Here is a 22517-nt window from a genome sequence, read left to right as displayed (position 1 = left end):
CTCCGCGATATATGACGACTCAAGATGACCATACCCTACGGACGCTGGAATAGCCCACTCACCCCCGAACTATTGTCAAGCAGTAGCATATCCCTGCACGAAGTGGTCGTCAATGTGGGTCCTAGTCCCAGCTCCTTAAGCTCACTATCGGACTAATGAGAATTAGGAGTCCACGGGGGCCATCTACTGTGTGGAATGCCACCCGACAGAGGACGGCCGCCATGCTATCGTCCAGCATTGGGATGGCGAACGTCGGGATGTGTTGCCGAAAGATCTTAGTGCACACGCCACGGTGCAAGAGCTCGGTGGTGGTTCCCTTGCCATAGGACCGGACGGGCTGATCTCGTTTTCCGACGAGGGCTCTAGCAGCATTTACTTGCTGGATCCTGCGTCCAGCAAACTTACTTTGGTCCTGGAAGGGGTCAAGGGTGTCCGCTATGCGGATTTCTGCCCTCATCCGATCGATGCAGAATGGATGCTGGCCATCAAGGAGGACCATCGTGAAGCCACTCCGGAAACCCAAGCATTTATGGTTCATAACTCCCTCGTGGCCATCAACATCAATACTGGGGAGGAAACCACGATTGCCCAAGGTGACGATTTTTTCTCCCATCCGAAGTTCGATCCCTCGGGGAAGTATGTCTCTTGGATTCAGTGGTCCCATCCGGACATGCCATGGACCGGAACCGTTCTCTATGTGGCCACATGGGAAGATGGGTGTCTGAAAGATTCGAGACGTGTCGCAGGAAAAGCACAGGAAGAGAGTATCGCGCAGCCAAAATGGGGCTTGGACGGTTCGCTCTACTTTGCGAGCGATAGGACAGGGTTCTGGCAGCTATATGCATTCAACGTCAATAACGGCGCACATCGTCCGTTGGCGCTGAAGGGCTTCGAAGAGGCAGACTTTGCTACAGCTGAATGGGAACTTGGAAGGTATTACAAGTGATTCCATGTTTCATATGTGGTCAAACTAACAGCCCGACCAGCTCCACGTATACCTCCCTTGATGCAACGACGATCGTCGCCACCGTCATCACTCACGCCACGAGTCGGGTGTTGCTGATTGACACCACCACATCCTCTGCTCGGCAGCTAGACCTTCCCTACCTCGATTTGGGCTCGCGTGCGAATGGGATTTACCGTATTTCACCGACCAGCTTCGCCATCGTTGGCTCGACGGCAACATCGCCACAGGAGTTGGCTCTGGTATCCATTACGCCCACCGATTCCGTTCAAAGAAGCGTGCTGGCTTCCACTGCATCCTTCCACTTGGATCCTGAATATGTCTCTCGCGCGACGGAATTTCGTGCACCCCAAAAGTACGGCCCGCAGTGTGACGGCGACGTATACATGTTCTACTTCCCCCCACAGAATCCGAATTATCAGTCAGACGATCAGGGTCCTCCTCCCGCGCTGGTCTACGTTCATGGTGGGCCCAATGGCTGCGTCAACCCAGCTTTGAATCTCGAAATTCAATACTGGACCACGCGTGGCTTTGCCGTTTGCGCTCTGAACTACACGGGCTCCACCGGATACGGTCGCGAATATCGTGAACGTCTCTCGGGACACTGGGGACTCGTGGATGTTGGCGATGCCGTGAGCGCAGTCGACTTCCTGGTGGCAAACGGGCTGATCGATCAGGCGCGCGTGGGGATTTACGGTGGTAGTGCAGGCGGCTATTTGACTCTGCGGGCGCTGCACATGTATCCCGACGTTTGGGCGGCGGGGATCAGTTCCTATGGCATCAGCGATGTCCGGGCACTGCAGGCCGATTCCTACAAGTTCGAAAGCCACGATGTGGATCGGATTTTACTCAGTACAACGAAGGCTGGGGACAGAGATGCTGAACTCACCAGACGCAGTCCGTGCCATTTTGCGGCGCAGATGAAGGCACCACTCCTTTTGCTGCAGGGCACGTCCGATATGGTTGTCCCTGTTGCACAAGCCCGGATGATGGCTGATGCGATGCACAAGTGTGGGAGGGTAGCAGAGGTGGTTGAGTTTGAGGGTGAGGGCCACGGCTGGGTTGGCCATGAAACCATCTATGAGTCGTTCAAGCGGAAGGAGGAGTGGTGGAGGCGTCATTTGACTTGATCTCTGCTTGGGGTATGAGGAGGTCAATCGTACATGTATGTAGCTTTTTCTAGTATGTGATGTTATCTACGGAGTCACTGTTCTTTCCGGCATTGATTCACAGCGTATTGTGACATTCAAGTGTTCGACATCTCCGCCTGCCTACAACCCCTTCCGGCGTTTACCAGGCCTCGCCATAGGATAAGCATCGCTCTGGAAACGAACCGCTTTCCCCGTGATGAGGCGTCGAGATCCTTGTGGTGGCCCTAATCATGTCATTCCCCACACTGATGCAACTCATGGTGATGATAGGATGTCTGGCCAGATCACTAAATCCAGCGATGGAATGCGATAATGTAGGTACAAGAAAAGTGAGAGAAGAACATTGGATTTACTTCACAACGAAAGGAATGTAGGCTAGAGCATTTATCCACGTACCAGACCATAAGCATGTCATGTATGCACAAGTTTTGGCTATTGGGACTGCGTGGAGGGTGCTGATCCTTCAGTGATGAGGATAAGGATGAGAGTGGAGGCAAGGACGATGAGGAAAGAGATTACGATCACCCTCATATTTATGTAGATCCAATAGATGGGTGCGTATTGGAATCTGAGCATATTCGAAGTGCAGTATCCTCTACTCCTCGTTCTCTCCGGCAATGATGTGGTCCTAGCAGTGTTGTGGAGGCATCTGTGATCGTTTATCTGGTGGGTGAGATCTGTATTGGGCAATAACTATGACGATCATGTCAGCAACACTCAAGAAGAGTTTTGTGCGGTTGTCTAGACCCTTTACTATCGTATATAGTGCACCTTGGCAGGTTGAGGTTGATGGTGGGGTCAGGTGGGGTTTATATCTCCCAGTCAGTCATCTTACGCGCTGATGTTCGCTCTCACCCCCATTTCCCTGCATCCCGAGTGCTAGACTTGAAAACCCTGGCAAGTCTAGCGTGGTACCCTTCGACGTGCTATAATTCCTCATCCTGTCTCATTTAGTTATATAATTTCACAGTATGCCATGTCTGCTACAGCCGATCCCAAGCCGGCGGTGGACACAGCCAGTGGCAGCGAAGCTCTGCAAGACTTCCAAGGAGAAGTCCAGACCAGTGATCAGCCCCCATCAGTAGAAACTTTACGCAAGATCCAGAACTACTCCGTATTAGATAGGCATGGCGAGTCTCATTCGTTCAACAGCCTTCATTCCGGGCCTGGTGTAGCTCAACGGGTTCTACTGATCTTCGTGCGACACTTTTTCTGTGGCGTACGTTTATTCTGCCTCTTTTCCAGCGGCTCTGCAATGAACGAAGCCCCCGGAAGGAAGAGACCTCGCTTACCGATCTTCACAGAGTTGCCAAGAGTTTCTTCGAACGTTGTCCGCCTCCATCACCCCGAGTGCGCTGGAACCTCTGGCACAAAGCACCTCGGTGGTAATCATTGGCTGCGGCGATCCGGGCTTGATCGAGATGTATGCGAAGGAAACCAACTGCCACTTCCCAATCTACACGGACCCCACCAGACAGCTGTACCAGGACCTGGACATGGTGTGTTCGCTGGCCATTGGCAGTCAACCGTCCTATATTCGCAAGGGCATGGCTCGGATTGTCGGCGAATCAATGATTCAGGCTATGAAATATATACCATCAGGCTTGGCGCACAAGAGCGGGTATTACAAGCAGATCGGGGGGGAGTTCCTGTTCGAACCGGTTAAAGGTAACGAAGAGACGACGGGGAAGGAAGAAAAGGAGGTAACATGGTGCCATCGGATGAAGACGACCCGGGATCATACTGAGATCCCTGACCTGATGCGGTTGTTGGGGATTCATCAGACGAATGATCCCAATTGAAGGTGTATGTCGTGAATGATGTTTTAGCTTAAGGCGTGTGTTTGATGTGGTTCTATTAATGCTCAAATATCAGTGATACAACCAAAGCTTTGACATTTACTGGCGGTTCCACGTGTCTTCTTCCACAGCTCCTGATGATTAGCAAAACAAAACCGTTCAAGAACTGTTGCTGCAATGTTACTCTAATGTCGGCATACCGAGTTGTTCCCCCCATATTAACTGACGGCTTCCATCGGAATCACAGATCTGGAAACCACCCAGCATCTTGCTTTCCTTGTTTGACAATACACCACAGTAGGATGGGAAGGACAAGACAAGTTATTAATTAGGTACGGCTGTGTGCCATAATCTTCCACATCAGTTGCAGTATTGCATGAGGGCCTCTGCGGAGCCCTCGGGTATATATATAACTGTACCTACATTAGCGTAAACCTACCATCCATTGCGAGCCGATCCTACACCAGCTTAGTACAAAAGGAACCAATCTTTACTCATATGCTCCCCTGTATGGTGATTTGGCGGACCGAAGCCCGGAAATGAACCTTGAAACAGGACTACTGCAGTCCCGTATATGGGTTACATGCCAGATAGCAACATGTACTTACATATATTTCTGACATCATTGCAAGAACAACGACAAGTATAGCCCAGGGATTTACGACTACGAATATGAAGTTCATCGACATCCTCACCACCGTTCCACCAGAGCAGGCATCTTTAAGTTTCTTCGCCTCTTTACCATGCAGCTTCCCATATTTGAACGGCTCCAGCTCCTACCAGCCTATCACATTACCATCTAGATACAAGAAAAGCGACCCATCGGACACCTTCTTCAGCGAAACAATGAACACTCCTAATACGTTCCCGCACATTCTTGCATTCATCAGGAAGGAAATCTTACGAAGTAACCGTCCTGCATGGGAGAATCGGGATCGAGAGCAGATTGGGCCAGATATCGTCATACTCGTACACCTGGGTTCAGGAGGAAATGGGTTCCGCGACACCGTCCACGGTGGCGTACTCGGCGCACTTCTCGACGAAGCACTAGCATGCTGTATCGAATTTTGGGCCTGTCAGCTCCACAACAGTGAACCAGCATCCTCGGAGACGCGACTACGCTTGTATACAGCTAACCTTAATACCTCATATCGTGCGCCAGTAGAATCACCGGGCATCATTCTCGTTCACGCCTGGCTTAAAAGCAGGCAGGGCAGGAAGTGGTTTTTAGCCGCCAAGATTCTAGGGGAAGATAATCGCACTCGAGCGGAGGCTTCGGCCTTATGGGTCAGTGAAAGGGCTACCGCCATGTAACGCTGTTCCACTTTACGTATCTTCGCGGGGTTGTCATTTGAGTGGGCCCGATTAAGAGCGTATATCTCGATCGTCATACCTTCCTGGATGATATCACATCCCGAGGTGAACCTCGACAAGCCTGGGACAGAAACCGGAAGCTCCCGCGCTGCTAGATATTGAACGTACCATATCAACCTCAACAACGTTTCCCGATTGAGCCCGGTGCATATAAGGTGGTATTGATATCCGGTCGACTTACGATACAAGTACAGCGATTTGACGAGCGTAACTTCATCTGAGCTATGGATCTGAACCCCTGTGTCAAGTGAATCACCTGAGCGCAAATCCCTTCCAGATATCCTAGTCGTCCTGCTCGTACTATCTCGCTACCAGTGTATCAGCACGAGTTCAACAAATAGGAGTACTTTGCATGGACTGGGGTTCGTGGTTGGTCTCCATAACGTACCCGTTAGCGCATGCCCTAATGCATGCAGCTGCGCCGCAGGCCCGAGGTACCCGTAAGCGATGTTTAGCGGTGGTCGGCGCTTTGGGAGTCCTCAAAGATGAGAACCCCTTTAACCCCGTTCTTGCATCTTGGACAGTATCTCTGAGTACTGTAAATTTATTTTCACCACCGTGTCTGTAGCACCATACGAGCCAAAATGGGAAAGCGAGTACGCCATTTCATTGGAGTGGAGAGCTCTGAGCAGCTCGCATTCATAGATGAGCTTCAGGCGCTTGGACTCAGTAACACGATTAAGCTACCGGAGGTAAGTTGATTGGAGACTGGCCGGAGCATATGCTGATGTCTGCGGTCGTCATTAGCTCGTTGTCGTCGGGGACCAGAACACCGGCAAGAGCTCTGTCCTTCAGGCTATCACCGAAGTGTCCTTCCCAGTCAAGGACAATATGTGCACTCGCTTCCCTATTCAGATTTCATTTAGACAGACATCTGCGGCTAAGGAACTTCCTGTGAAGGCTACAGTGGTCCCGGGCCCATTGTCTGAGGAAGATGATGAGCTTCTCGCTCGGGTACAGAATTTCGCCATCGAGAAGAAGGAACTGACCTCGGAGGTCATGGAGGAGATTATAGAAAAAGTCGGTGCATGTGGCTTTCGCTGGCCTTTGTCATTGCTAACACAGATAGGCAACGGAATGCATCTTCGGTGACAGAAAGCCCACCGAACCATTGACGCTGAGCGATGCGACCCTCCGAATTGAGCGCTCCGGCCCTGACGAAATGCACTGGACAATCGTGGACCTGCCCGGCTTAATACGTGGAAAGAAGTCGAGTAAGGCTAGAGACGTATCGAATGACGCTGGTACTGGATTAAATGAAGAATCGCATGTCCGGAATAACGCGGCAGTGGCGGAGGAGTTGGCTCGTACTTATTTGAATAACGAACGAAATATCATTTTGTGAGTGCTATGCACTCCATCTGACCTGACCCTGATGACCAAGGCTAACGGTGGTTAGGGTTGTGGTCGACAACGTGGACGTGGAGCGACATAAGACTTTTGAGTTGATAGAAGAGATACCGAGTCTGCAGACCCGATGCATCGGGGTTCTCACCAAATGCGATCGGAAGCAGGAAGGATCAGACCATTGGGTATGGTCTTCCGAGGCTCTTACATCATCCAAATACTGACGAGCTAACTAGATGATCAAACTTCTCCAAAACGACCTGGCCACTGTTCCACACTTGGACCATGGTTGGTTCGGGTTGCGCAACAGACTGCCTACTGAGCGGGATTCGTCTGACGCAGATCGAGACGACATGGAACTCAAGGAATTTGCTAAGCCAGCCTGGGAAGGTCTATCGAAAGATAGGCTTGGAATCCGATCGTTGATGGGCTACATCGACAAGGAACGACGGACTCAAATCCAGAAAGAGATCCCCCACATTATCACTGAAATCACTCAGCACCTCCGTGAGTGTGAAGCAAATCTGAAAAGAATGGGAGAGTCGAGAACTACTGCGCGAGCTCAACGCTATTATGTCCTCCAGTTCTGCAATGAGATGCAGAAGATGGCTGAAGGAACCTTAAGAGGGCAGCACCAAGACATACCTTCCACAGATGCAAAGGCTATGCTTCGTTACAAAATCCGACTTCGTCTGGACCAATTTCGTGACGATATGTGCAAGAGCGACAATATTGCGATCGCAATTACAGATTACAAAACAGACCTGGAGTGGCTCAGATCTCAAAGCTCCGATCCCAGGGTATGGGAGGAGCATGTGGTCAATGGGCAAGGGCTCTACGCAGCAATTGCTCAGGAAGCCAAGATATGCGAAGGAAGAAGCCTTCCTGGAAGCGTTCATCCAGATGTAGAAGAAACCCTTTTCCGGAAGCTCTCAGCGCACTGGGAAAGTATCGCCCGTGAGTTCGTTGAGGATATCAAGATCATGGTCTCGGACTGTTACAACATCCTATTAAAGATCGCAATACCGAATAGCAAAGTGCGTCTGGAAGTAAGTCGTATTGTTGGGAAAACCCTTGAAGAATGGAATCGAGACGCAGACATGGCACTTCGGGAATTGGTTGAGGATAACCAGGCCCGTCCTTTGATTACTCGCAATCCACATCTACTGTCGTTTACGAGCATGACAGATGAGATCTTGCTGGGGCATTCATCGAAGAAAGCAGCGAGTGGTAAGGCCAATGGAGCTTCGAAAGAAGAAGATGAAGAACCATACTTTATACCTACCTCCTTGAACCAAATTCTGTCCGCCCGAGCGAGACTAGATGGATACTACAACATTGCCCTATGGCGTTTTATCGACAATGTCGCGATGCAGGTTATGGAGAGACATGTTCTGGGACCGAAATGTCCAATGCGTGTTGTCTCCGCCGATAGGTTTGCTCAGCTTGATGATACTGAGCTGAACACCGTTGCCGGCGAAGATGAAGCCGATACTCGTATGCGCGCAAGACTAGAGAGGACGCAATCTCGCTATCAGAAAGCACTTGAGCGATGGGAGAGAGTGAGGGTTCTCTAATTTGAGCAGGGTCAATCCGTGCTACTCTATCGAGTCATCGGTTCTTAACTAGGGTATTATGTATGTAGGGACATGTATATCTTTCATTATTTCGATTCAATGACGGTGTATTTGGTATTCTCGTTGCTCGATGCTGGATGTTACTTTGGAATTGAATGGCTTTGAGAAGGCCACGTAGGGGGTCTTGAAGGAACGATCCGGTCAGGGATGAGCAACGACAACCTAAATAAACGCTCGGATAGAATGGGGATGTCGATCGATGCCAACCCAGTACAAGTATCTCCCAATAATGAAAACCTCGTGCTTATTCTCCAACTGCCAATGCACTGGCAACCTCGCGAGCGGCCACTACACCCGTCTGCATAGCACCCTCAATAAAGCCAGCCCCGAGCGAAGCAATGTCACTCCCTGCGAAGAAGATGCGACCATGAGGCTGTCGCATCAGTGGAGCGGCCCCTGTCAGCTTCCCAGGCCGGTACCATCCCCAGCCACCCTGAGAAAACTCGTCAGTACCCCAGTCATGACTAGCAGTATCGACAACCTCAATATCAGGAACGAACTTTCGCAAAGCATCTTGCACTGCCGCATGGTCATTTGCTTGGATTGCTGCGGCATCAGAGCAAATGCACATGATTAGCGTGTCTCCTTCATACCGTGACTCGACCCTAGCTGCATTGATAGGGCTTTTACCAGCCGGAGCAAAAGCATTGAAGGGTTCAATAGTACCCTTAACACGAACGTATATCTTGCTGGCCATTACCGGATTCTTGCTATCGATCAAGCTTTGCACCGGTGCAGGAAGCTCGGGTTCGATGGTTATATCGCCAAGAGTGTTTATAGGCATTGCGCTGATGACAAAACGCGAATGGATAATCTCACCAGCACGTGTGGTGACTGTCACCAAAGAGCCGTTGTCTGAAATTGATTGAATAGGCGTTTCGAGGCGTATCGTGGCAGTCGATTCGGACATGATGGCCTTTGCCAGGCGCTTGGTACCGCCCTCTATGTGCCAAAAGCTAGCAGTTTCGAAGAAGCCATTGTAGTCTCCGAAGGTGCCAGAGACACCTTGAAGCAGCTGGGCGACACCCTGCTCTTTATATGAGTGAACCAAGCCCGACATAGCTCCTTCCAGAACATCGCGTTCATAGACCGAGAGGTTCAAGGAGATGATGCGGTCTTCGAGGGACTGCTGGTCGACGTCACTCGCTGAAGCACTGACGTTGAACGGCATCGGAAATTGGGAACGAGCATCATGCACAAACTGTGACATGAGAGGATTGACGGCTTCGTAGTAGTCGTTCATTGTGCCTGAGTGGACATCGTCATCGGCTAGCCAGTAGGTCTTTTGTGAATCCAACGGGGGAATTATGGGGATGCCATGTCGTTGTAGCTCATGCCAAATGGTTGGATGGGTCCAGTGCACATAGGTACCTCCCAGTTCGAGTTCGGTCCCAAAGGCCTCGGTCGTAAATGTTCGTCCGCCGACTCGATCTCGACCCTCGAGAAGGACAACAGAATGACCCTTTTGGCTGAGATCTCGGGCGGCGAGTATGCCCGCCATCCCAGCACCTATTACCGCAACATCAAAAAGCTCCTTCATGTTTTCGCTGTTATGGAGGATCTCGATGCTTTTGTACTGTGATAAATGTCAAGTTGTAGAGGATGGTTAGCTCGGTACTGGGGCTGCATATAGGCTTATATAGCAATGGCGAGTGCTAATATGTACAGCTTCAACTGACCGGCTGTACAGGGAGCGACATGATCGCCGCCAGGGATTACCTGATATTTTGGGACCATGAGGAGAGAGGGCCCCACCGTTAGATCTACGCTCTATGTAGCGTATTATCAGGAGCAGCAAGGTAGCTCGGATCCGCGGATCCGCGGCTTCGAAGATTCCTCGCACGATCATAGCAAAGAACCTTGGAAGGATTCATGGTCAGAGATGCTCTGGGGCTCCACTGCGCATGTCCCGATGTCGATGTTACTATATTCGCCTCCGAGCAAGTTTCTCCTAGATCAGCACCTTGCGACCTGATTTGTCGATGTACCATTACAGGCTTAATATCGATCTCGGATTCTTCCTCACTATCAGACAGACCCTTTCTTGCTTTACTGCACCCAAACGAGAGGGTGAGAGAACATCATACGGTGACGGATACACCCACGCTATCGGTGAAAGGTTATCGTACTTGGCTTGCACTCTATTTTGCCTAGTATTGCCTATTGGGCGATATGGTGTGGCTTCCCTATTGCGTTAAGAGACGCCGATCTGGTCACTGATGATCGGCAGCCGCTCGGAATCCGCGGGAGCCGGCGCATAGGTTCCAGGAGACTTTTCCAACTAGATTGAGAATCGATATCGCCATGGTTGTTCCAGAGGCACAACTGGGGCAACGGGAGCATGCATGGCGGCGTAGTCAGGAGGGGGGCGACTGGGATAGGTACATAGTAGATTGAAAGAGACTAAAAGACTGAAAAATAATAAATGCCTCCGGCGCGAATCAATCCTCACAGCCTAGGCATTCTACGTTCTCGTATCTTGGCCAGCGCAAGCCGGCTCTGAATCCTGCCTGTCGGGGTCTTGGGCAGTGCCTGCAAATGATACTCGCCGCCCAGAATTCTTTATACCCTGCAACCTGTCCATTGATCCAGTCTCCAATCTGACCGAGCAGTACCGACTTCTGCCAGTCGGGAAGATTGGCCTTGTCATTTCCATCTTCCATCTCGTTAATATGTCGATCGTAAAGTTACCATCCAGTTCTCCCTGGCCTGGGGATATCAATTCGATGATTCTTTCGAGTGCCTCAGCCGATTCCATCAAAGTCCCTTGCCTGCTTAGGTGGAATGTTTTCCCAGGACCGAAGGTCTACCGGTCTGTTCCCTGTCATTTCGCCGTCGAATTGGAGCAACCAGGTTCCGACGGCCCTGCCTCTTGCGATCAGGAACAATGGATTTCCAACCGTCTAAACGACAATTGGTGCACGGGCGTCCGCAGTTGAGATTGCATCGCACCTTACGCCGTCGGCAATTGAAGCATGCAGAGGTTGCCCGCTTGATTGGGCGTTTCTGATGAACAGTACCAGTTTCGGCTTGGTCTGTGGTCGGTGGGGAGGACATGACGATGGTTTACTGGTGACACAACTTCGTTCATGGTGGGCAGTCAGGAGCCAGGAAAACTGATACAACCGTTCTGTGGCGATGCACATTAGAAATGGATGTGCTTTCCTGACCTGACGCACTCGGACCAAGTGGCCACTGTCTCCTGGCCGAGGTGCTGGAACCCCAAATGGAATTGAGATGCAGGAAACCAATGCACCTAGGTTGATGCATAAGAGCGTTGCGGGGCTGCATTAAAATTCGCCCCGCTGGGAAGCATTCCATGGAGTCCTAAGTCATTGGGTAATATGTCATTATAGGGAAGTTGTTATGTAAAAAATCGCTTCCATAGTTGCTGCAGCCGTGCACAGTTACTAGTATAGCCCGGGACCAAGGGCCGCGCTGGGTCTCAACCCGTTTCCTCTCCAACATTGTGCCGACTATAGAACCTTAAATATGAGGGCCCTCGAATGAGAATAGGTTCCGCGATGATTCTGCGTCATTCAGGACCCACCCAGTACGGCCAATTTGTTCAACCGCGGTACTAGACAGTTGTTTCAGGGTCGCAGCATTGGCAGCATTGGCGATGAAGCGCTGCCCGCTCTCCAAACGGCCCACCACGTATCCCTGACCAGGAGAGCCGTTACGCTGGAAGTCCACCGTGTACGTCTGCACCAGTTAGCTTCAGCCGATCTAGTAATTTAGATGGACATGCCTCGATGACTGCACGGCCATTTGCCTTAGCGGCAATTGGCGGCGAAGAAATGTCAGGCGAGAACTCCGGCAAAGGGTTCTCGCATGGATATAAGGATCGATCGGCTCGCGGCCGAACGGAGAGACACACGACGTGGTGGTAGGACAGGACACCGCCATTGGCGAGAACAAGTCCATGCTGTCCACGGCGAGCACGTAGCTCACGAACGACTTGCGTGATGGCCTTTGGTACCGCGGTTAGAATCACATCATGTGGTCCAAAGGAGAGTCATACATGGAGAGAATAGTTGTTACCGGCACCGCCGAAGGAGGTCAGCCCACCAAGCACCGTCAAAGGGCGATCCTTTCTGGTGATGGGGAGGTCGAGGTGCCGGCAAGCTAATTTAGGGACGATAGGAAAGCAGCTTCATAAGTTAGCAGAGTCGGAAATCAGTCGAAGGAGAGGAACGTACGAGTAAAAGTCGTAAATGTCAATGTCCTCCTTGGTCAAACCGGACACTCGGAGCGCTTCGTCCAGCGAGTTTGCGATGCTAGGACTCGAGTGAAAGTTGTGCCTTTCCCAGACTGCATATCGTTTGTGAGTTGCCCCCTGACAAGAAGATGCTGCACTTACAACTGCTCGCGTCGCTTGTGCCGGCGCCTCCAAGGGGGTAGATCCAGCGAGATTCAGGCACTCCTAATTGGCGAGCAAAGTCCACGGAAGTAACAATACACGCGGCTGCCATGTTAACATTGTTGAAGGCATTCATCAACAGGGGGTCTGGGAACGGTCAATGTATGTCAGTCATGACGTATCTGCAGTTGAAACCTACATGGTGAACATATCATTCGGTTTTTCTTCGTGATAGTAGCAATGGAATCGATTGTCGCAGGGGCCCTGCCATAGTTCCACGCGACAGGATTGGTCGCTGCAATTTCAGCAAAGTTGGCATACAGCTGTGCCGACTCTTGATGATTATCGTCGTAAGTCTGTTTGCGATGGGCTCGAAGTCCAGCTTCGTACAGAGGGTAGACCTGAATCGGAAGTCCGATCGAATGCAATGTTCCGAGATCTGATACAGCCTTAGCAAATTATCTCCCCAAACCTGTATCCAAGTGAAACGGACCATCACGTTTCGACCGTTCCCAGATAGACGAATGGTCTTTCACTTCAGTCCAATTACTGGGGGGAGAATTCTCTTCCGCCATGGATGCAGCCACTATTATTTGTCTCCTTTAATATCTTCCCCAATACCTCATCGGTGCGAAGGGGCGAACGAACATGATGCAAGAGCTTCACCACCAGTCACAACAGCAAGCCGACATTCGCCTTTAGACACTCGTCGAGCAGCTTCATCAAACAATTTCGCGGGCGCGTTGCCCCCATGACCACTTTCATATTGATGCACTGGTTTCACGCCGAGCTTCTCCGCCAACAATTGAGCAGCGTTCGGATATGGCCAAGTCCAGTTCGCAACAACGTCAATACTATCAACGGCGGGAATAATCTTGCCTCTCGGTACGGAGCTGTCATTTGCCGCGGCTGTAATTGCCTGAATCATAAGCTCGATTGGTTCGTATGCATACTCGGGTTTCACAGAGGTATTCTTGATATCTCCTACTCCGATCACAACAGGTGTCAAAGTGGCGGCGTGTGACATGGTCAGGTTGGCTCATATAGTCCTCTCAGTAAACAATGGAGAAAGAAGGTCAGTCGATACTGAACTCTCGGGATCAACTTAATCGTAATATGGTCTGCTACCGCTGCCATTGCCTCTGGACCTTCCCGAGCCTGGGCCGAACAAGTATCCGAATCACCTCGGTCTATAATAGAGGAGAGAATTGGATCCAAACCCCAATGCATAATTTTGTACATCCCAGTATGCTTACTACTTAGACAGTCTACCTGGTTCTTAGATTGTTGCAGAAATACCGGCGGACAATGTATCATGTCAATGTGGCTTGGGCAAAACAACTTTCTGTACCTTTTGTTCAATTGCTGACCGAACGGCAGATGTTGGGAAATTATAAATTATGATATTTACATATGAATCTAAACGATTGAGGGTTCAATGCCGAATCATGATCTAGATAGGTCGGTGCTTCTGCTGGAAGCCTACATCACAGATAGCTTTTACTGCAACTTGTATCCTATAGCCAGTGGGAAGTTGCCACCGCAAGATTGAAACAGCCGAGCGTTGCTTTTAACGGGATGGGAATTTGTTCATTGTTAGCCGTATCTATCTGTCACCAATTCTATTGATTCAATGCCACCATTGTTCGTCAATATCATTGTTTCACCCTGAGCCCCTCACAGAGGATGGTTAACTTGGTACAGCAAAGACCGAGGGCCGCGGGTATCTCGTCGGTCAAATTGCGTCTGTCATAATTCACCCAATTTTGCGCCAGTGTGGGGAACATTTGGGGCCATCTCGTGTATAATACTCCACGTCATAAGTTTCGTTTGTAATCTTTGTGCTCAGAGTTTGAAGGAAAAATCATCATGGCTGTACCGTTCAAGACCCAACCCCCCTCCACAAAGCACTATATTGTATCCTTTCCTCAACCCCAGACCCTCCTGGTGACTATCAACCGCGAAAAGCAGCGCAACTCTCTCCCCTCAGATGCTCACTGGGAAGCCCATGAGCTCTTGACCTGGTTCGATCATGAGCCATCTCTCCTGGTTGCCGTGATTACCGGTGCAGGAAAGAAGGCCTTTTGCGCGGGTCAAGACTTGCAGGAACAGAGTTCCAAAACGTCTGGACAGCTATCCCTGGCTCAGAAAGCGTTGTTGACACACCCACCCACGGGGTTTGCTGGGCTGAGCCAGAGGAAAGGCGTAAAGCCCGTGTTGGCCGCCGTGAATGGCTTTGCCCTTGGTGGAGGATTTGAAATTTGTCTCAACTGGTAAGTCTGGGCCTTGATTCCCTTTACCTAATCTATCAGTTTCTCTCTTTGTCTATACCAAGCTGCCCATCCAATACTAATATACTCTCACGTGTAGCGACATCGTCGTTGCATCACCTACAGCCGAGTTCGGGCTTCCAGAAGCAGGCGTCGGGTTATTTGCAGCGGCCGGAGGTCTGCCGCGCCTCGCACGAGTGTGTGGTATGCAAATTGCCAGCGAGCTGGCGTTGACCTGTCGCCGTCTCCCGGCACAGGAGGCCCTGTCCCTTCGACTGATCAACCGAATCTCCAAGACACCCGAGTCTCTGTTGGAGGAGACTTTGGCGATCGCGAAGCGGATCACTGCGTTCTCACCCGACGCCATCTTGGTCACGCGACAGGGCTTGAGGGAGGCTTGGGAGACATCCAGTGTCCAACACGCAGCCTCACGAACTAGGGAGGCGTATGTGGACCGGGTGGTCCGAGGGGAGAACTTCAAGATTGGCGTGGAAGCTTTTGCAAAGAAGGTTCAGCCACAATGGCGAGAATCAAAAATTTGATCTCGTCAATTTTCCGCCTGCACTAGGAAAGAATCTGCAGCAACCAGAATGAGCGATATCTACTAGTTTCGGTCGGGGGTTATTCTTCTGTGGTGACTTCCTGCTAGCCACCGACGGATAACATCCCTTGTTGCATGTGTATATTGTTTTACTGGCTATGGGTCCACTGTAGAACTTTATATATTACGCACTAAACTAGGTTCTTTGGGGGGGGCATAGGTTAATATAATTATGTGAGTTTACAGCTATGGGTATAGGCTTACCATCTGAGCCCGCGGGTTGGATACAGTTTCTGACGCTGAACCGAAACCCTAGAAGCTGCTTTGCCTAGTTACTGTTAATCTAGTCGTGGATCTTCGAGAACCCAGGGGACAATGCGGCGAAGCGAGTCTATACAGATAGAACTGCATAACCATATCTACTAACAACACGAACAGTAATGATAAAAGATATTGACAGTGATGTTTCCGATAACATGCCAAAATGTGATATATCCGACGGTTAATGACAAGAACGAATAACACTGCGCGAGACAGAAAGATAGAGAATAGGATACGTCCAGCCAGTCTAGCTGGCATCACCGGCGTCCAAACCGTTCGACTTCCCTCCCTTTGTTGATCACTCCATCATGAAGTGAGACATTCCACAATCTCTTCACGGGGAGTGCCCACTTGCTCCAGTGCCTGATAGAAGGCCTGGGGCTTCGCCCAATCCTCGGGAGCAAACACACCAGTCCGCTTCTGCCCTGGTTCCAGCGCCATTACCATGAACGCGGCACATGCCGTTCCGGTGATTGACGCCATGTCCTTCATAAGATAGGAGCCTTCGCCACATTTCGCTGTTCGTTTGATCACCACGGCAGGGTGACCCTGGCGGGAACCGATCGCTCGCACGAGTAGACTGCCACGATATGGTGCTGGCTGGCCGCGCACAGAAGAGGCGATGAAAGACAGAATCTCTCCGACTGTGCATTCACCGCTTCGAATTTGGTCAATCATGCCCATAAGTGCATAGCGCCAAGGGCCTAGAGCCTGGGCCCCTTGCGCCACCAAATGCCACAGTTCCTTGATAGTAATATCACCGCCGCGGAAGTGTCCGGTCAAGCCGCCCAGCGCATCGGTCCACCCACTGTACGATGGAGCGTTATTGACCAGGCCGAGTAGGAAGTTAACGGCCTCGTCCATAGACAATGCTTGCCGACGTACAGCTGTACCCAGTCCACGGGCGATGCCGTTGAAGGGTGCAGGATCTAGCCCGCCTAGGCATCGAATACGCGACGTGTTTGGAAATAGTCGTGGTAGGGTGACTGGCTCCGGATGTGCAGTCTCGTGTAAGAGTGTTTCACCACACTGTCCTACCATGGGTGCATATCCTGTCTCGACCCAGGATTCATTGAGCGATGGCTTTCCATTTACCCATGTCAAGCAAGGCCCAGCAGCAATATGCATGAGATGTTCCAGGACCGCCTTGCCAATACCGGGACGCTCATCACCCACGAGCCAACAGAGATCGATCGTATCAACCGTGTCAAGATCGCCGACGGCGTCAACCGCCAGTACATTGCTCATACCTGGTGAGGCACCACAGCCAATATAACATGGCACGCCAGCGTCCCGAGCTTTTTCGTGTAGGGCGAGAGCTGCCGTAGTACTCTCCACGTCGTCGTCAAAGTCAAGGTAAGGCACCTTCGCCTTCAGACAGGCGGCCAGGACGGGCCCCGAGGTTCGCGCGTAGGGTCCGGCGCCAAGGACAACGAGAGCCGCCCCGGTAATCGTGTCGTGCAAGCTAGCTTCATCGAAAAGGTCTAGCTTTTTGGTTGTCGCACGGCCAGCTGGCAGCTTCGCGAGAAGCGGTTCCAGGGCGTCCGTGTTGATGTCCGCTAGAATCAGCAAGGCATTGCTTGCGGTAGCAAACCGTTCAATGGCCACGCGACACATCTCGCCAGCGGCCCCAATAAAGACAACCCGGTCAGCGCTGGTAGTGGAGCTCGTCATGGTGAAGCGTCGTTCTTGTTGGCAAAAGGCGACAATGGATTATAGAGTTTGTAGTAATCCTGTTCAAGGTGATATACAAATCCAAGGGACTTCTTTGCGCTCAAGGGCGGCTTTTATGTTCTTTGGCATGGCGGTCTTAATCCGCGGCTCCCAGCTGCGATGCAGTTGACACATGGACTGTCCGAGGAAAGAAACCTGATGTCAGATACTCCATTCTACACAGGCTATAGAGAATTCCACAGCGCGTGTATACTGGATCAGACCTGCGAGCGCACTGACCCTGCGTGGGGGTTCTCCACAATCTAGTCTGTCTGTTCCGCGGGTCCGACGGCACCGAATCTCACATAGTCGGTTACGAATGGAGTTTGCCATAGGTCAGATATGTGTGCGGAATTGAAGGAAGAGCCCTCTAAAGCGCCGCCAGTCCCTGCAGACATGCGCGGATGCGAGTCTTATAGCAGAGTATGTCTTGCAACGTCAACGGACGGTTCTACGCTCAACGAATGGCGTCCTATTCTCAAGTCCATGTTTGTCTATTGCGGCCGGTTCGGCTTATTCTGAGTTGAGTGTTCGGATTTGGAGGATGTGGAATACCAAGAGAAACCCCTTAAAGTGCGACGTGCTGGGTATTTGTCCTTTAGATGCAAAGGCGATGTCGATGGCTAAGGGTTTGTTCACCATCGAGTGCGTGGATGTAAGTAGGCCAGTGCGTGGCGGAAGGGTCACGGGTTGGCAAATGGATGGCCGCAAGCAGCATCAACTGTCTACCGTTTTCGGTCAACTTCCAGCCGTCTTATACAAACTGCCTCCTCTTCACCAGCTCCCCGCGACCCACTGGACGCGACTAGCACCAGATGCACCCAGTCATGCACGCCTGCCCAATGACCCACAGCCTTAGTTGGCCTTGGCAGAAGCGTTCTGTGGGACGCAAGGCGGGGTAGGTTGTCAGGGCCAATTCGAAGTATTTACTGGCCATGATACCCTGCATTTGCATGTTTACAGCCTACGTTGACTGTTCAGGATTCCTCTCTACCCCCGATCTTTCTTCATAGAATTTCGTATCGTCTGAAACTGCGTCATGTATTCCCCCAAGATCGGCGACAGGCTCGACAGCCTTGACACCCCATCCATGATTGTGGATCTGGATCTCATGGAAGCCAACATTAAGAAACTCTTTGACAGCCTCCTACCCACTGGGCTCAACATTCGCCCTCACCTGAAGACTACCAAGAGCGCGATCCTCGCACAGAAGCTTGCTGCTGCAGGGGCCAAAGGCTGCTGTGTGGCCAAAGTGTCCGAAGCTGAGGCCATCACCGCCGCGGGGTTCGACGACATCCTTATCACCTGCGAGATTATTGGCGAGCCCAAGGTCAAAAGACTGGTGGAACTGTTCAAGAAGCACAAAAACATTAGGATTGTGGTGGACAGTGAAGTTGGCGCAACGGCAATTAACAATGCACTGGCGCAGGCGGGCATCGCAGAACCTATCTCTGTTTTGGTGGATCTCGACGTAGGTCTGCATCGCACCGGTGTTGCCAATGCACAGGCAGCGCTCACGTTGGCAAGGCATATCAGCTCTCTCCGCCACCTGCGCTTGATCGGTGTCCAGGGATATGAGGGTCATTTACAGCACCTCCACAGCTGGGAGGACCGTAAGCAACAATGCCTCGAGTCAATGAAAGTCCTCACAGATACAGCGACGCTGCTCCGCAATGAGGGCTTCAACATTGAAGTAGTTACGACAGGGGGGACTGGAACTGCTGAGTTCTGCGCTACAGTGCCCGGTGTGACCGAACTGCAGCCTGGATCCTTCATTTTCATGGACACCGACTACCGGAATGCGGTCGGGACATTTTATTCGAATAGCCTCACGTTACTCTCTACGGTCATCAGCAAACAAGGAGAGAGGATAGTGACAATCGATACTGGCCTAAAGTCCTTGACGACAGATAGTGGGCTGGCAGAGTGTAAAGACCCGAGGTACACGCACCAGAACCTGGGCGATGAACACGGCTCACTGAGCTGGGAGGAAGGAACCCCAGATTTGGCCGTGGGCGACAGGGTTGAAATGATTCCGAGCCATATCGATCCTACTATTAACCTGCATGACTTCTATTATGCTCATCGGAACGGGGTTGTTGAGGAAATCTGGCGCGTAGACTCGCGGGGAAAGGTTCAATAAATAGCAATCGTCGAGGTACAAGCTACAGTTCATGATACAGCTACATATTCACTTCACATGTTCGTTACATTTCATCTGAATACAAGTATTAGGTGAAGCCAGCCTCCTTTAGGCTCTGGTTTCCGCGCAGAGTATTCCGGTACAATGATAGAGTACAGCGTTACTACAGAAAGAGCATAATATACACGTTAGACCTCTTACTATTGCAGCATAACCCTTCGATGGCATCGTGGTTGGTGTTTAGCGCTCATATCATTGAGTTGCCATGTCTGTAGGTCTTCTGCCAATGTAGACGGTATCAGGACAAGCCAAGTCGATTCCCCTTACAGCGCCATAGGAGAGTTTTTCAGATATCAGTCTGTCTTTCCCACGACAGCAACCAATCTCACAAAGACAGAAAGAATGAAAAGCTATATGGTCTCCCCTCCTTAGCCCCCCTTCATCCATGCGCGCAGTCCTTAATGCTGAACATTGAGTTCGTAAAAGTGCACCTCGGAAGCCGAGTCTCCCTGGTTATAGTTCCCAGCCTTGAAGTACGACTTCGGTGAGTCCAAGGAGTACGTATCCAATGTCTGCGGTGCCTCCCTGTTGATGCCGACACTCAACTTGTCCGACTCATAGCGAATCTCGTACGAAAATTTCTCCCCGACAGGAACATTTCCCACCTTGGTGAAGATACTCTTGCCCCCAGCGCGCGTCTTTTCAACTCCCATGACCAGGTCGCCCGATTTGCTGTAATACAGCTCGCAGACGGGTTTGCTTGAGATAGTGTCATCGATATGGATCTGACCGATGACGGTGCCGTGGGACCCATCATCCGGTGTTGGTACGGTGAGTGTGGCCTTGAGTCGGTTCTTCGATGCAGATGGACTCCAGCTAGCCTTATCGCCGCCATCAGAGCTGAGCTCGCGGAGCTCTGTGCGACAGTGTTTGCTATTAGGAGTTGTCACGCAATCAGCAGAGGAAGGAGAGCCGGGAACTTTCATCACTAGGGCGCCATCCTTGCTATCGGTATAGAAAACACCGGATTCCTGGTACCCATCGCAGCCTTTCAGTTTAGATGGCACTATGGTCGAGGGATGGCCAGTTTGACCAGTGGGGAGCTGGAGGTTCCAGTACGACAGATCAAAGTTGCCTCCCGGTGCACATTTTGGATCCAGCGCGACAGCCCCTTCAATGGCGAGGCAAAGGACAGCAGCTATGAGGCTCGACTTGGGTATCATTTTAACGTATGATGATTAGCGAGATGTAGTTATCAAGGAGAAAGAACTGTATTGTTGGCACTTCACGCGGCCAATAGTTGGATTTATAAGAAGGATTGTACGTTGCCGCATCAGCATGCTTGGGACAAGGAGCTGGGACCGAGTTTTCTCTCTTGGCCCCCTTATTCTGGGGCCATTTGCTATTCCGTCGTAGTAACGCGAGGTCACATTCCGAAGCCTCGCGCACTAGGGGGTCAGACCGTCAGAATCCTGCAAGGCCTTAGCACTAAGTGCCATATTTGGCCCATCGGGGCCGTTTCAATATCCGAGTGCCGATCCTCCAAGCATCTGGGCAAATTGGAGCTGATTCCTTACTCGTTATATTGCTCCTTCTTGTCGATCGTGATTCGACGGTGGGTTATACTTTGTGGGAGCCGTAATAAGCACTAGAGGTTTCAATCTCACCACTCGTCTCTCTGTTTCTATTGATCCATAGATTGTTGAAATAACTGATGCAATAAATACACTTCAAATTCTCAGACAATGTATACATGAAATACAGATACGCAGCTATTGTCGATCTACAGAACCAATTCACGGGTCACCTGCCTCAATAGTTCAAGCCTTGAGACCAGCAACCAATTTATCTCCGAGCTCCTTGATACTCTCCTCGAAGGACTCGGTATTGTCGGCCTTCCAGTCAGCGGTCTTTCCAGGCACCGCCTCTTTGCCAGTGAAACCAATATAAAGAACATCATTCTCTTCGTGGCCACTGTCCCCAGAGGGGTCCTCCTCCGGGAAGCAAAGCTCGGCCATTGAAAGAGACGCTTCTCCGGTTGCAGTGTGGCCATTGGTATCGCCCCATATACCATAGAACTGGGGAGGAAGGGTTAGACACATACTTGTAGATCGTACGGAGGAAGCTGCACATACCAGTTTGCCGTTGCATACAACTGCCATCACACTCAATGGCTCCATTCCATGTTCCCGTGGATCAAATTTAGGATCGTCACCATCATCGTTCTCATTGCCAAAGACCACATACGGATGGATATTTGCATCCAGGTCATCAATCCCAAGCTTCTGAACCTCATCCTTCCAGCGGGTTTCACCCTGTCCGGAGTGATCATTGGAACACTTGCCCGCGTGTCTATTCGCTCCATCACAGTCAACATCCATATCGGCATATTGACCTCCATTCTTCGACGAATGCAGATAGATCGCGTTGGGGATGTCGCCACAGTAGGAGAAGGTATCTCCATCATGGGAATGGCCATTGTCGTAGCCACCTTGCAGCTCGTTGGAACACTTTCCGCTCTAGACAGGACAACTGTGTTACTAAGAGAGCATTGCTAGAACATGTAAAGAGACTTCAACGTCATACCTTATGCTTCTCGTAGATCTCCTTCAGGTTGTCTGGTAGATCATACGCAGTGGCACCAGCGGCCAAAGCAATGGCGGCGACTCCAGCGAAATGCATTTCTGACGAAGTTGATAAGATATCAAGAGATGACTGTTTGTCAGTGGATGACGGATGATTCCTGATTCCTCGATTTATGCTCGCGATGGTCGACCCCCTTTTATACCTGGGTATTGCCCTTTTTGACCTGTGCAAGAATAACTATTTCTACAATCAACACACATATGGCCCCCATATCCAATGGTCACCCCATTGCTACTCTTGTAATAAGC

At 51.0% G+C, this 22517-nt stretch overlaps 11 protein-coding genes across 11 annotated transcripts; 6 read left to right on the top strand and 5 right to left on the bottom strand.

Moving 5' to 3' along the window:
• Nucleotides 1-24: 24 nt before the first annotated feature.
• Nucleotides 25-2094, top strand: BDV37DRAFT_280381 (Alpha/Beta hydrolase protein; the record flags this gene model as incomplete). Its single annotated transcript, XM_032086545.1, has 3 exons — nt 25-114; nt 167-933; nt 987-2094. 3 exons carry the CDS (start codon nt 25-27, stop codon nt 2092-2094), a joined length of 1965 nt encoding a protein of 654 aa, XP_031944437.1.
• An 888-nt stretch (nt 2095-2982) lies between these two features.
• On the top strand, nt 2983-3999 carry BDV37DRAFT_40698 (peroxiredoxin-like family protein). The gene is made up of 2 exons (XM_032090588.1): nt 2983-3334; nt 3420-3999. Exons 1-2 carry the CDS (start codon nt 3092-3094, stop codon nt 3915-3917), a joined length of 741 nt encoding a protein of 246 aa, XP_031944436.1. The 5' UTR covers nt 2983-3091; the 3' UTR covers nt 3918-3999.
• A 587-nt stretch (nt 4000-4586) lies between these two features.
• Nucleotides 4587-5228, top strand: BDV37DRAFT_280379 (PaaI family thioesterase; the record flags this gene model as incomplete). The annotated part of the gene is made up of 1 exon (XM_032086544.1): nt 4587-5228. One exon carries the CDS (start codon nt 4587-4589, stop codon nt 5226-5228), a length of 642 nt encoding a protein of 213 aa, XP_031944435.1.
• A 644-nt stretch (nt 5229-5872) lies between these two features.
• On the top strand, nt 5873-8212 carry BDV37DRAFT_291353 (putative dynamin family GTPase; the record flags this gene model as incomplete). Its single annotated transcript, XM_032088918.1, has 5 exons — nt 5873-5980; nt 6036-6308; nt 6358-6629; nt 6688-6820; nt 6872-8212. The coding sequence occupies 5 exons, from the start codon at nt 5873-5875 to the stop codon at nt 8210-8212; spliced, it is 2127 nt and encodes a 708-aa protein (XP_031944434.1).
• A 304-nt stretch (nt 8213-8516) lies between these two features.
• On the bottom strand, nt 8517-9812 carry BDV37DRAFT_269527 (flavin monoamine oxidase family protein; the record flags this gene model as incomplete). The annotated part of the gene is made up of 1 exon (XM_032084376.1): nt 8517-9812. One exon carries the CDS (start codon nt 9810-9812, stop codon nt 8517-8519), a length of 1296 nt encoding a protein of 431 aa, XP_031944433.1.
• A 1903-nt stretch (nt 9813-11715) lies between these two features.
• BDV37DRAFT_291351 (uncharacterized protein) lies at nt 11716-13662 on the bottom strand (the record flags this gene model as incomplete). Its single annotated transcript, XM_032088917.1, has 8 exons — nt 11716-11977; nt 12024-12245; nt 12297-12426; nt 12475-12586; nt 12636-12782; nt 12835-13074; nt 13129-13221; nt 13284-13662. 8 exons carry the CDS (start codon nt 13660-13662, stop codon nt 11759-11761), a joined length of 1542 nt encoding a protein of 513 aa, XP_031944432.1. The 3' UTR covers nt 11716-11758.
• Nucleotides 13663-14504: 842 nt separating this feature from the next.
• BDV37DRAFT_291349 (ClpP/crotonase-like domain-containing protein) lies at nt 14505-15473 on the top strand (the record flags this gene model as incomplete). Its single annotated transcript, XM_032088916.1, has 2 exons — nt 14505-14908; nt 15006-15473. 2 exons carry the CDS (start codon nt 14505-14507, stop codon nt 15445-15447), a joined length of 846 nt encoding a protein of 281 aa, XP_031944431.1. The 3' UTR covers nt 15448-15473.
• Nucleotides 15474-16007: 534 nt separating this feature from the next.
• On the bottom strand, nt 16008-18154 carry BDV37DRAFT_291347 (saccharopine dehydrogenase family protein). The gene has a single exon (XM_032088915.1). The coding sequence runs from the start codon at nt 17439-17441 to the stop codon at nt 16074-16076; it is 1368 nt and encodes a 455-aa protein (XP_031944430.1). The 5' UTR covers nt 17442-18154; the 3' UTR covers nt 16008-16073.
• A 118-nt stretch (nt 18155-18272) lies between these two features.
• On the top strand, nt 18273-19623 carry BDV37DRAFT_291343 (DSD1 family PLP-dependent enzyme; the record flags this gene model as incomplete). Its single annotated transcript, XM_032088914.1, has 1 exon — nt 18273-19623. Exon 1 carries the CDS (start codon nt 18520-18522, stop codon nt 19621-19623), a length of 1104 nt encoding a protein of 367 aa, XP_031944429.1. The 5' UTR covers nt 18273-18519.
• A 458-nt stretch (nt 19624-20081) lies between these two features.
• On the bottom strand, nt 20082-20846 carry BDV37DRAFT_280372 (polysaccharide lyase family 7 protein; the record flags this gene model as incomplete). Its single annotated transcript, XM_032086543.1, has 1 exon — nt 20082-20846. The coding sequence occupies one exon, from the start codon at nt 20844-20846 to the stop codon at nt 20082-20084; it is 765 nt and encodes a 254-aa protein (XP_031944428.1).
• A 597-nt stretch (nt 20847-21443) lies between these two features.
• BDV37DRAFT_291342 (glycoside hydrolase family 75 protein) lies at nt 21444-22305 on the bottom strand (the record flags this gene model as incomplete). Its single annotated transcript, XM_032088913.1, has 3 exons — nt 21444-21701; nt 21759-22142; nt 22210-22305. 3 exons carry the CDS (start codon nt 22303-22305, stop codon nt 21444-21446), a joined length of 738 nt encoding a protein of 245 aa, XP_031944427.1.
• Nucleotides 22306-22517: the final 212 nt, after the last annotated feature.

This window comes from Aspergillus pseudonomiae (assembly GCF_009193645.1).
Source record: "Aspergillus pseudonomiae strain CBS 119388 unplaced genomic scaffold BDV37scaffold_13, whole genome shotgun sequence".
NCBI classification, from domain to species: domain Eukaryota; kingdom Fungi; phylum Ascomycota; class Eurotiomycetes; order Eurotiales; family Aspergillaceae; genus Aspergillus; species Aspergillus pseudonomiae.
Note: the sequence above shows the minus strand (reverse complement) of the source record. Positions and strands in the feature narration are given on the sequence as shown.

Bases quoted from the DNA above. Each gene is read 5' to 3' on its own strand.
- BDV37DRAFT_40698 (XM_032090588.1), top strand. From the start codon at position 3,092: ATGTCTGCTACAGCCGATCCCAAGCCGGCGGTGGACACAGCCAGTGGC. The intron at 3,335-3,419 runs GTACGTTTATTC...CGATCTTCACAG, and splicing joins TGCGACACTTTTTCTGTGGC to AGTTGCCAAGAGTTTCTTCG.
- BDV37DRAFT_291347 (XM_032088915.1), bottom strand. From the start codon at position 17,441: ATGACGAGCTCCACTACCAGCGCTGACCGGGTTGTCTTTATTGGGGCC.